Consider the following 12,469-nt stretch of genomic DNA (forward strand, 5'->3'; position numbering starts at 1 on the left):
TCTTTTGTGGCCATTTCAGATATTTTATTAAGAGCACCATGTTTGGTTTCATTCTGTCTTCCTTATGTATAACAAGCTATTATCTAACCATAACTGGGCATCTAAAATAATTCTCTCACTTAAACAGAGACCAGTTCCTACAAAAATTGTTGTCAGAATGTTATGACCCCTATACTGTCTGACTCTGACTTGTTGCAGGACAGGGGTTTAGTCAAAAGCTTAAGAAAATCTGTAATGAAGCATGAAAAAACTGATGTCTACCACAGTTATAACGCACAGGATTAGTGATGATGCACGTGGCTGACCTAAGCTATATGCAGAAAGCATCTTGTTTCTGTAGAACACTGCATTTTGGGAGCTCAGAGACATCTTAGGCTTTTGTATAGAAACCAGTGTTCAGATAAAGAACTTTCTTCATCTTTCACCCAAGTATACAGTATAGCATACGCTATCTTCCTTTTGCTGTAATGTCAGAATATTAAATTTTTATAATTTGATTTTGCCTTTTCAGCTGTAACTTCCCTTCCATACGTCTTTTGTTTTACACAAATGAATGTTTAACTGCTGTATTGACAAATAAACCATCTAATAAAACATCTAAAGAGTACTTTTTCTTTATCTCAGAAAGAGACAGTCAAATAGGTAACTTGATGAGTTGTCTAATTACTGATCAAAACAGTACCTACCACCAGAAAACAGATATGGATTTGCCTTAGTCTTAGTTTACTTATGCATATCTGGTATTACTTATTATTACTGCTTATCCAGCAATGTTTGCTGTTGCTGTTCGAGTGTACTTAGAACAATGGCACCACGAACCTGAGAAGTGGTGAAACTTCCTTAACCACACGATGGCTGTGGAACCCAGTTTCAGAAGAGATCAGGACAAAAATGATCTTCATGTCCATCAAACACAAGAACAGCTGACAAACAACAGATTTGTGAATGTCAGCGTATGTGCTCTTAGTCATATGGTCGGGATTTCTGGGTAGACCTGTGTGGGGCCTGGAGTTGGACTCGATGATCCTGGTGGGTCCCTTCCAACTCGCGATATTCTATGATTCTATGATTCTAATATGGATAGGTTTCAGGCATTCCCTTTGGAGAAATAACATCAAAGAATGACATCAAACATAAATGTACATGATCTTTAAAAACGACATTTTCAAACACGCCATCAAGAGAAACAGAAACATTAGTTGGGTAGCAAGTTTGTTTAAAAATGACTTAAAAATGAAGTACTGTTTCAAACAGCTTGCTTTGTTTGTCCTCCCCCTCTTTGCTGAACACTTCTTATAGCACACAATTAAGAGATTCATCAGATTTAACATTCTTTTCTTACTAAAAGTATTTCTGAGATGAAACTAAGGCTAAAAAATACCAGCTCCTGAAGGGACTGTAAAGAAAGCAAACTATACATTGTAAGACACATCCAGATACCGTGGCCTCATAGTGAACACCTTCAGCCCTGTAGAGTTGAATTTATTTAAAACTAAAGCTTTTATCACTACAAGTGTTTGAATAACAAGATTATGCCTTTTAAGTTTTATAACCATTGTTATTATCGTCACTTTGTGAGGGAAAAACAGAACAGTAATTCTTTTAGCTATTTTTTTATGCATCAGTGTAAATGCTCACATCTTCAGGAGGTTACCCCCAGTAAAAATAAGTGTATTTTTACCCCCCTAGTTTCCAGCCAGCTACATCTTTTTTAGACCAAACTACAGCCGGCGCCCCAACCCTGATGCGCCCCAAGGTTGGGTAGCCCTGACTCGAAGCCCGCCGCCCCCTCAGCCTCGAGGCGGCCGTTGCGCACGCGCCCAGCTGCGCCCCCTCCCCCCGGACCGACAGCGGGACGAGCCAATGAGATGCGAGGGCGGCCGCAGCGCTGGCCAATGGCTGTGCGGGGGCGGGCCGTGGCGGCGGAGGGCGGCCGGCGGGGATGTGGCGGGCGCTGCGCGGGGGGCGCCGCCTGCTGCGGCTGGGGGCACGGCCCCGCTCCACTGCCGCCGCCCGCGGCCCGCGGCCGCTCCTCAGGCTGGCGGCGGGGGGTGGAGGAGGAGGAGGAGGAGGAGGAGGAGGAGGAGGCAGAGCGCTGGGGGCGGCGGCGGAGCAGCGGCGGGCGGCAGGTAGGGCCCGCTGGGGGCGGCCGGGGCAGGCGGGGGCTGCCCCCCGTGCCTGGGGACCGCCGCCGCCATTTTGTGCTCGGGCCCCTCGGCAGGGGGTCGGGGGCAGCCCTTGGCCGCGCTGCTGGGCTGGGGGGAGGTTCGGGTTGGGAATGAGGAGACATTTCTTGTCAGAAAGAGCAGTCAGGCATTGGGACGGGTTGCCCAGGGAGGTGGTGGAGTCACCGTCCCTGGGGGTGTTCAAGGAAAGGCTGGATGTGGTGCTTAGGGACATGGTTTAGTGGGTGACATTGGTGGTAGGGGGACGGTTGGACCAGATGGTCTTGGAGATCTCGTCCAACCTTAATGATTCTATGGCAGAGCAGGCTAGAGAACTAAAGTAAATAAAAATAAAGAAGAGGCTGTCCACTGCATCACATCAGCTCCATTTTTGGTATATTGATCCCATCTACTTAAGATTTTAGAGTACTTTCATCACCACATATTATCATGGGCCTATTGGGGCCTGTTGACAAGCATTGTTTTGAAATATTTTTAATGTGCTTGAAATGAACATCTGTTGAAGTACTTAGGTTTCATTCATCTTAATCGTCACGTGTCTGATGATAGTATTGACTCTAATATGTACGAATAAAGAGAACTAAGTAAGTTACCTAAAAGAAACCTGGATGTTTGCTAACTGCTCTGTCTAGTTATAGAGCATTATTTACAAGGAGAGTGCTTAGTACTCAGGTTTGATGATTTTAAAAAATGGCTTTTGAAAGTCTTCCACATTGGATTGTCAGTACAAACCAAACTTCACAGTGAGTGGCTAGCTTAGGCTATAATTTAGTTCATTGCCGTTTTGTGTTTTTAATAACTTTCAGAGTGGTTGATGCTTGCAATTTAAGAGAGAAATTACTACTCTCTTATTCTTTTTCTGTTCCAGATACTGCAAAGTTCAACATTGACTTTGTTGTAGCTCTGCTGAGGCAAGAAAATGCGAAAGACATCTGTGTCATCCAAGTACCTCCAGAAATAAAATACTGTAACTATTTTATAGTTGTGAGTGGATCTTCAACACGACATCTCCATGCAATGGCACATTATATGATGAAAATGGTAAGACAGTTCCCACTGCCCTCCCTAGGTTTTTAGGATTCGTTTTAGGAGGAGACACTCTGAAAGTAATTTCCCTAGGTTTGCAGGTATACAGATGTACCAGGTAAGATGAAACTAATTATCCTTATGTCATTTAGTTCTAAATACACCTACCAACTAACTGTACTTTTCTCCTATAGTGACGGTACTCGATATGTAGAGATTATAATTTAAAAATAGCCCTCTCCGTATTTAGAACACTGGTGACAGTAGCACAGTTTGGTGGCTAGGATGAGAGCATCCATCAGTGATGGAAATGGTGCTGCTGACTTGTGTCCGTGTCTGACTTCTGTCCAGCAAACTTCATAGCTATTACCACTCACTCTAAAGAGAGAGATGGTCTTGCTTTTCAGTGCCTTTCTGAGCAGGTGAGGGGAATTTATTGTTCTCTGCAGGAATTTATGCACCTTTGCAAACTAAAATTGTGCCTCAAGTTAGAAGTTGCATTAGTGTGATCTGAATATAAGTGTTTAATATGTACTCTATTGCTTGCATAAATTGCTAGTCTTAAATCAATAGCCCTTCATCTCCCCCAGACCAGGATAGATCAGTGAATACTCCCCAACTCTGCAAAAATGCCTGTGCACTACAACAGTGTGCTCCCTCTGGTGGCTGCAAGAACATCTCTGTAAGTGCAGAGCCTCTGGGGAGAGACACGGGTCTTCCTGTGCTTCCTAAGAAACTGGGAAGCTTGGCCAAGTACTCACGAGTGGCAGAGCTTGCCTGGCATTGAGAGTTTTGTAGACAAAAGTAAGGTGAAGCATAAGATGTGAAGTATAGCAGATGCTGGGGCAGCTGGCTGGCTTTACTCTTACAGTACTTAAAATGTCACGGTAATGGCAAACTACACAGCCAACTACCTACCTTGTCCCAGCTGAGATTTTGCAGTCCTGCTTTTAATTTCTCCCATTTCCTCTATCACAGTAATTCATAGCCTGTAAATCTGTATGCCAGCTGTATTTTCTCCATCTTGCAATGAGTGTTCAGAGCCCGCTCTCGAGGGGCAGGAGGCTTGTTTGAACACCTTCCTCATAACACCAGGTCAAACTTGTTTTCTCCCCACCTCCCCTTTGCCACTGGGCATCTCCATTTCTGCATCCTTAGCTAGCCAGCACGAAACACCTAAAGGTATCTGAAAGGAAGCAAATCTTGATGGTAATGGAAGTTACGGGGAACCTATACCTGAAAGACTACTTTATTGCTAAGTAACTATATTCAGTATTCATCTCAAAAAATGGCCACCCAAAACTCATGGGTAACTATGGGAATTCTGAGTACTGGAACTCTGATAGTAAGTCTGGTAGTAAATCCCACTGATAGATATGTACTTATTTTCCAGAGCTGCAGCTGTATATGCAGCCCTCAGAAGCAGCATTGAGTTATCTATCCCATTTCAGATTTAAAACAACACTCAACAACTTGAGAAAGTCAGGTTTATCTGTTAGGTTTGAATGCTTTTAAATAAACGTGAAGTATTTCACTTCCTGCTGTTGCTTCTCTCCCAGTACAAGCATCAGAAAGAAGACACTGATCCTCATGCTCAGATTGAAGGGAAAGAGACAGATGACTGGCTGTGCATTGATTTTGGTAAATATTTGTGGATCTCACCTATATGAAGTTCTGCATGGGCCCTTTGTTGAGGGAAACATCTCACTCTGAGCCCTGGTTGCTGTGGAGAGTTGACAACAGTCTGCTGTTCTGGAATTCTGGTTGTTTTTATTGCTTGAACTCATTGAGCTACTAATTAATTTTCTCTAAAATCATGGGCACTGAAAAGAAAGTAGAAGCTGCTCTTCAGTGGCTAAAACGGGTCTTTATAACTTGAAGATAACAGTAGCAAGAGAAAAGCTACTTCAGTAAATTTTCTCAAGTTTATACGATCTCTGGGCGAGCAGGGGCTCTCTGTACGCTTCTGTAATCATGAGCTGTTGAACAGACTTTGCAACTGCCCAGGTCATACCATGGCACTGGGTAAAACCACAGTCCTAAAGAAACCGAGTTCAGTTCCTTGTTCTTCACGTGCAAAACTCTACATAAACATAAAGACTTTACCTTCAGAAAGCGTTTCACCTTCGCCACTGTCTCTGTAATCTCACCCTCTGAAAGAGAGAACGTGAGTGGGCGAGGAGGCAGTGCAGTGATGAGGCCTCCGTTACTTTACTGTTCATGATTTTTGATAATCATAAACTGAAAACTAATTGCATTTGAAGGGCATAACTACAAAGTACACTACAGTTAGTTTTACTACTGTTTTAACAGACTTAATGAAACCCTGTAAGGAAAATCATAATACAATTAGCTGGTGAGGCTCTGCCAAAGTTTAAGCCTGTTTCACATTAAAAAACACCTGAGAAGCAGGGAGACACACCTAAGGAAGACTAATGGGCTATAGCTGCTTGTCATCTGTAATAGAGGAAAGCTGAGAGTCCACCTGTAACTGTGGAGAAGGGCTTCTTTCAGGTAAAAATTCCTTCAGCTTATGACTTCTAGGGGACAGAAAGGGGGCAACGTCTTTAGTATCAAGTGTTATGATACTGTTTTAAGTCAGAATATTGTCCTTCTTGTTCTCCTGGCTATAGTCTTGCATTGTTTGGGAGGAATGACCAATTCCTATCTATCTTCATGAACAAGAATCACCAACTGAAGAAGAGCCCTCCATCAGCTGACCTGTTCCATCTAGCCAGAGTAGGGTTGGAGGGCTCAAACTCTTTGTACAGCTGGAAGCACAGTTGTGCTTTACAGTTCATTAATACAGAAAACTAAGTTTCACTGCTTTTAGGTTACTAAATTCAGCATACTTACCCCACCCTATTGAGTTAAAGCCTGTATGTGAATATTTTCAGACTTACCTGAAGGATTGCCTAGAACAGTGCACTTCCTACTGCTCAGCTGTTGCGAATTTCTGTTCCGTGCAGGTAGCATAGTGATGCACTTCATGCTGCCGGAGACACGCGAGACTTACGAACTGGAGAAGTTATGGACTCTGGGTTCCTACGATGACCAGTTAACACAGATGACTCCACAGTCACTGCCAGAAGACTTCATTCTTGGGCTGACTTCCCAACAGCAGTGGGAAGCGCCACCATCTTGTGACAAGAACTGAATGCAGCTGCTGAGGTGGCGAGTAGAAAGAGAAATGAGTGTGCCTTAACAGACGTGAGAGGCATGCAGGCTTCAGTGCTGACGCAGCTGTCAGTGCAGTTGATCAGCACAAAACAGTGTATTTACTGGATGTGCCTCGGTAAATTGCTGAAGGAGCTACCAGAACGCGATAAAGAAGGAACCGTATCACAAGGGAGCTTCTTGGGAGAGTCACTCCCTCACTGGAGTTTTAAATAGAAGTCTCTTCCCTGCTCCGTTGCAGCTTGCCCTGAAGCTCAGGCATAGCCTCTACACTGATCATTTTCCTAGTACCTCTGAAAGGCCTGCCCATAGTGGCAGTGCATGTGAAGTTCCTGTGAAAAGGCTGGAGTGCTGCAAGGTGAAACATGAAATAAATAGTACAGTTTAGATGCGGTTTGTATTAAGCCAGTTGCTTCTGGTCATAATGAAGCAAATCATGTGCTGAGTTGAAGGAGGAGAGCAAACATAATGGCATTACTGAGCGCATAAAAGCTAAGAGCAGCAGTGACAAATAAATGTGTCTTGAATTAACAGAACAGTAAGTCACTTCTTCAGCCAAGGCCAATCTGTTTTTAATAATAATAATAAACTGAAGAGCTTGAGCTCTGTGCCTTCATATTAAAACACGCAGCTTACTTTAAGTGTGCTACTGGCCCATCTCTGGGCTGTCCTCACCTAGTTTCTGGAAAAAGCAATGAGGCAAAGGTGCTATGGCAGCGAAAACCTTCCGCCCCTTTGAGGTGGGGGAAAGATCTGCAAGAAGCCCTTAGCACTCAGCATTACTTGCTGTTAGGCAGTTCAGCAGTAGTTAGAAGAGCTTCAAGTTGGTAACAAAACTTGCCTTTATGTAAAAGATGTTTTTTTCCCACTACAGGACAGAGCTGTCAGCGGTACAGTAGAATATCTTCCTTGAAATTGGCCCTGCCATGCATCAGGAAGGAGCAGCAGTGGATGCTGAGGGTAGTCACGTTTTACCCCATAGCCTGCTACGCAGCAGCTGCTGGTTGCAGTGCTCAGAGAAAGTTTTTTGTTTTTGTTTTTGTGTGTTTATTTTTTTTGGGGGGGGGGGGGGGGGGGGGGGGTTGGGGGTGGACTAGGCTTTGTTTGTAAACAAAGAACATCCTCTGCCTCATTTCAGCCTGGTTATGTTACCCTCCTGTATCTGGCCTCTTCTTTCAGGAAAAACTGCCTCTGAATTCATCTGCTTTCTGATAGAAGGCAGCAGATAGTTCTCCACATTAAACAAGAAACACTTATTAATGCAGTTAAACAACGCAGATGAAACACATTTGACCACAAATTAAAGGTGGTTGCAGTAAACTCACCTGCAAAAGCTTTGCAAAACACTTCACTATACTTTACAATAAGTAACCTACAGAGAGGAAAGATAACATTGTCTCTCCTATAGAGAGACAGGTTCTGTATCTGGCATTACCTCCCAGAAGAGATGTGGACCATTCCCCGAAATCATTTACCTTTTGCTGCTGCTACTGAAGATATGCACTGCTGGATGAGTAGAGGCAGATGCGGCATTACAGCATCATGCCATTATATGTACCTACTATACCTTACGTTTAGTAACCAGAACTACACGCAGCATACTGTCTCTCAAAGAGAATGGTAACAACAGGAGAGTCTAGAAAAGAACAGTAAAGGGTAGGGAATGGCTGCTGTGGGAACGGACAAGGACTTTTTTTGTGTCTGTCATCCCTTTCCAACTGTAAAAGTCAAAATGAGACAACAAGCACTGAACTATATGAAGTGTAACTGAATTTACTGTCAAAGCATATTGTGAAAACGAGTTAGTTGAAACAGTCACTGGTTGCTATTAATCAGAATTTCCAGCTCAGGAAAAGCACTTCCTCACCCCTCACTTAGAAGAAACTCCCATAATTTGTACCACCCTACTGCAGTGCCCCAGCCAGGTTACCAGCCAGACTTGCTGAGGACCTTGGAATTAACAGAGATGGTCTGGCTGGTCACCACTGTGCAACACTAAGCCCATTTGGAAAGAGAAACAGTTGGGGCGGTTCAGCTCCATGGAGTTGAGTTCAGCTCCATGAAGTTGAGTCTTGTGTAAAATTATTTTAAAAATTGAAGTAGTTGGTCCAGGGAAGCTATAGATTCATCATTCAGTCCTCTTGGAAAGGTGCATGCAGGACCTCTTGATGATGGGATGAACAGGAGAAAGAAGTTCCAATGCGAAACTTGTCATATTACAAGATTTCCTGTGCTGCATTTGAGTAACTTGGGTATCAAGCAGTGTTTGCATCCATAAATTGAGCTAACATCTGTTACAGCCCAGCTTGAGTGCTTACCCCATGATTTCTTACATTCATTTAAAAATCCCGTGCCCTAGTACCACATTGAGACTGTGTTGTCCTGCACAGCATACATGCTTCATTTAACGGAAGCTAACACAAAGAGCGCATGCCTTTGAAATAGCAGCTTAAGAATAAAAGCTTTGGAAGGTTAGAAGCGAATAAAAGCATCATGATTAAGCAAATGCTTAAGAACAGTCAGGGGTTGAGCTATCACAAATGCACCAGCGATACAGAGGAAGGCTCAACTTATGTTGCTCAAAGGGCAGGGATGCCAGTTCTGAGAAGGTTTCTCAATATCAGCATGGGAAAATGAGCTGGAGCACCCTGTGAAGTGCAGAACCATACAGCGTGTCATCTACATACATCATTCCTTCAACTCCCTCCTTTCAATGGTCAGTCCCTTTCAGTGAGCTGTGAGGACAAGTAGGAGGGTGCAAGAGTTGGGAAAACAAGCCTGGTTTTTCATTCCACTTTAAATGGTAGTTATATTATTGGTGAACACAACCCCGGTTCCCCAAATCCCTCCAACTCCGCCTAAAGCATTCACAGTTACGTATCTAAATCAAGAGGAGATGCCACCTCCCTGGCAGCTGGGGGGTGTTTGAGGGTGGTAGGAGCAAGATGCAAGTTACCGCATTTGCTCACTGTGGCTGGTTCTGCCTATCCACGCTCCTAAGGCCATGTTCCTTCCACAGCTGCACCACACGGAGCACCAAAGTAAAGACTGCGTCAAAAGCAGCCAAAAGCTTTTGACTACAATTCAGATCTCGCTTCAAACCTGTTAAACGATTCCTTCACGTTTGCCCTTGATCACGACTTGAGCACACGTTCCTTCCAGAGCAACCCAGCCCAACTCGTCTGCACGAGACAAGCCGTGAGCTAAGGATTGTTGTACAGACCGCGTAGTGTTGGTATATGAAAAGGAGAAGACGAATTACAAGCCACAGAAGTCACTGCTTGTACTGGAAAGCGCAGACATCGTAACCTGGCTGCTGGATGCCTGTGGGTGACTGTTCATTCCTCCTCGGTTATTACTACAGACAGAAAACCAACCTGATCAAAGCACCACAAATACTTAGCGCAGTCAGTCATTATGCCTCATTAGTTTAAGAAAACACCACACAACTTTATCTGATGATAGGAGTTAAACTCTTTATTCCATTCAGAGGCATCTGGCAAGTGGAGCTGCATTGGGGGGCACATTACAGATGAAAAATGATCCATACCTTGTGGATATTGAAATCATTTACAGTATTTACTTTCTAGCTATTCCCAAATACTCCAAATTACCAAGTCTCAATTGAAAAGAAAAACATGATTTACCATACTAAGTCTAGAAATTTAAGAGATATGACAGTATTTAAATCAGTAGATGTAAATGCAGCGCCTATTTGTAAAGTAATTTTTTATGGAAAATAATGAAGTCAAATCCTTCTCAAATGTTAAGAAAGGAATGTCAGACTGACTTAAGCCTCAACAAAAATTAAAATGCTATGACTTTTCATACTTCAGTAATTTTAAATTCATTGTAAGAAAAAAAAATTATCCTAAAGGCTAGATGAAGGTCACTGTCAAAAAAGGAAAAGAAATTCATTTTTCTTTGCTAAATCTACAACATAAGTTTGTGGTTTTTAAACCAATTAGTAAAGAAGAGATGCAGGAAAAACACTTCAGACCATTTTCAAAATTATCTAATCTGTACAACAATGATCTTTGGGAAAATTATCTAGTCTATGTAGTAATGCCTCTATTTCAACATGAACCTAAGAGGTAGATAACAAAATGATGAAACAAATGTTTTTGCTCGTTGTGCCCCTCAAATCAGTGCAGCATGGTGATTCTGATCATCTCATGCACAAAAAACATCACAAAAAAAGGTTCAGAGGTAATAGCATGGCTCTGTCGACCACACACATACAGGCGCGCACGCGCACACACACACACACAGCAGTCTTTATGCACCATGTGTTGCCACATTTTTTTTTTTTAAACTGAGGTAGACTGAAGTTTATTGTAGAAACTTGAATGTGTCACTATTACCACAATCATCATTCAAATTACATTCGGAAATTAAAAAATTTGGTAACTTTCCTGTTATCCCTGCCTTTTGACATTTTTTTCCTCTAATGGTTGGTTGCAGAACGTGCATAAATCCTGCTGCATCTATTATAAGCCAGGCTAGAGAGGTTGTTGTTTTGCTTGTTTTTTTTTTTTCTTGTAATAGTTTTCAAAACCTTCAAAGTGGCTTAGTGTGGCCCATAACAGCGGCTGGATATGTAAACTTAGCCTTTCATTATCTTTCAACGTGATCAAACACTGTTTGACCTTCCCCCATCGTGGTAACTGAAAGCAGTATGATGTGATCTGCAGACAGCAGAGACCCCTGCGGCCTCAAATACGCTCTAGCAGATCGAGTGTTCTATCAAACTGAAGATGAAGCTTGCTCTTTGAACAAAATGGCAAAGTCCAAATGGGCTGCAAATGGTTAAATGTAGCATTATTAGGTAGTGATGGTCAAAGGCACAAAGGGTTCATGCATTCAATCAAGTAGCACAAAAAAAAATTCAGCCTCTTGCAGCCTTCTAAATTTTTCCCCCAACCCCAGCCTCTTGCCATCACTTCCTTGTCCTGTTCCCAAAAAAGTACCGTCACAAACTTTTTCATCCCATCTTAAAAGAAAACTAAACGGCATTGCTGCTATCAGAATGTTGGCATCATTCACTATCTTTTGAACATTCACTGAATTTTTTTTTTAAACAAATGATGGTGTTGAAGCCCTCAGAAAATCTGAGGCTATGTTTTTTTTACCCACCTTACTCCCATCAGCCAGCAGCTAGAAGTGCTCTACTATATTTTCCCCGATAAGTCTGTAGTACTCCTGGCTGGTGGCTGATCAAATTTTAATTTTTTTTAAAAAAATAAAATGCTCAAGAACTATTAGCTTTATAAAGTATACAAAATACCAAAAAAAAGCAAAAAAGGAACAATTTCTCATTGAGGTACTAAATGCCTGAGGTAGTTTAGTAAAATGCATATTTATCTTTTTATGCCCTGGCCAACACCATTCAACACTTCCCTTAGGTTATTCATGGCAGTGTTATGTAAAAATGCAACCAAATTCTTTTTAAAAAATGCCACTTGTTTCAACGTTGGGACTAACACTTAAACTCTTGTCGATACCCTTGCTCTAACCCTAGCCCACCCACAATCCCACCCTCCAAATGTGTTTCTTCTTTTACAACTGGACCTATGAGAGCAATGCCTTTTCTTTTTTTCCTTTTTTCTTTTTTTTTTTAACCAGTGAACTCAGAAGAGAAAGCTTCATTAAACCAAGTTCTAAAATTGTTGGGGAATAATAAGAACAATAAAAAAGACTAACGAGTTTATGTTAAATTGTGAGAATAGAACAAAAGGGAAGTGAAGGGGTCCTTATTTTAAAGCTGGGTTTCAAAAGTTTGAGAGAGCCTAAAGAATACATTCTCAGAGACAGCGTTCAACGGTTGCCTGGTCCTCGAACAGGTGATTGGCTTGGTGGATCTTCTGCATATAACTTCAACAGGTGCTCACCACCCGTCTCTCTGTTGCACAGTCTGTCTTTGGTCTGGCATCTGTCTCTGATGGGCCATTTCCTAAACCTTTATTTCCGTCTTGGCTGAGGCTGTCCGCTTTGCAATGTTTTTTGCTGTTGCTGCTGCCTTCTTACCTGAGCCAGTATTTCCTGAATTTTTCTCTGAGCAAGCTGAAGGATATAAAGAA

The 12,469-nt window shown here is 42.5% G+C and overlaps 2 protein-coding genes and 1 long non-coding RNA gene across 4 annotated transcripts in view; 1 reads left to right on the forward strand and 2 right to left on the reverse strand.

Moving 5' to 3' along the window:
• Positions 1-416: 416 nt before the first annotated feature.
• LOC308190882 lies at positions 417-1,807 on the reverse strand. The gene is made up of 2 exons (XR_013947552.1): positions 1,682-1,807; positions 417-1,098 (listed from the first exon to the last, which is right to left on the reverse strand). It is a non-coding gene; the product is annotated as an uncharacterized lncRNA (long non-coding RNA).
• Positions 1,808-1,916: 109 nt separating this feature from the next.
• Positions 1,917-7,013, forward strand: MALSU1 (mitochondrial assembly of ribosomal large subunit 1). Its single transcript, XM_080582673.1, has 4 exons — positions 1,917-2,129; positions 3,055-3,227; positions 4,772-4,853; positions 6,182-7,013. The coding sequence occupies exons 1-4, from the start codon at positions 1,943-1,945 to the stop codon at positions 6,367-6,369; spliced, it is 630 nt and encodes a 209-aa protein (XP_080438799.1). The 5' UTR covers positions 1,917-1,942; the 3' UTR covers positions 6,370-7,013.
• A 2,826-nt stretch (positions 7,014-9,839) lies between these two features.
• Positions 9,840-12,469, reverse strand: part of IGF2BP3 (insulin like growth factor 2 mRNA binding protein 3) — a 110,715-nt gene continuing 108,085 nt past the window's right edge. For both annotated transcript variants that reach the window (XM_080582671.1, XM_080582672.1), the window contains one exon: positions 9,840-12,452. In XM_080582671.1, coding sequence (XP_080438797.1) covers positions 12,351-12,452 — 102 coding nt within the window. In that variant the 3' untranslated portion in view covers positions 9,840-12,350. The remainder of the gene's footprint in view (positions 12,453-12,469) is intronic.

The sequence above is a fragment of the Anser brachyrhynchus genome (genome assembly GCF_964034855.1).
Source record: "Anser brachyrhynchus genome assembly, chromosome: 2".
NCBI lineage: Eukaryota > Metazoa > Chordata > Aves > Anseriformes > Anatidae > Anser > Anser brachyrhynchus.

Bases quoted from the DNA above. Each gene is read 5' to 3' on its own strand.
- MALSU1 (XM_080582673.1), top strand. From the start codon at position 1,943: ATGTGGCGGGCGCTGCGCGGGGGGCGCCGCCTGCTGCGGCTGGGGGCA. The intron at 2,130-3,054 runs GTAGGGCCCGCT...TTTCTGTTCCAG, and splicing joins GGAGCAGCGGCGGGCGGCAG to ATACTGCAAAGTTCAACATT. The intron at 3,228-4,771 runs GTAAGACAGTTC...CTTCTCTCCCAG, and splicing joins CACATTATATGATGAAAATG to TACAAGCATCAGAAAGAAGA.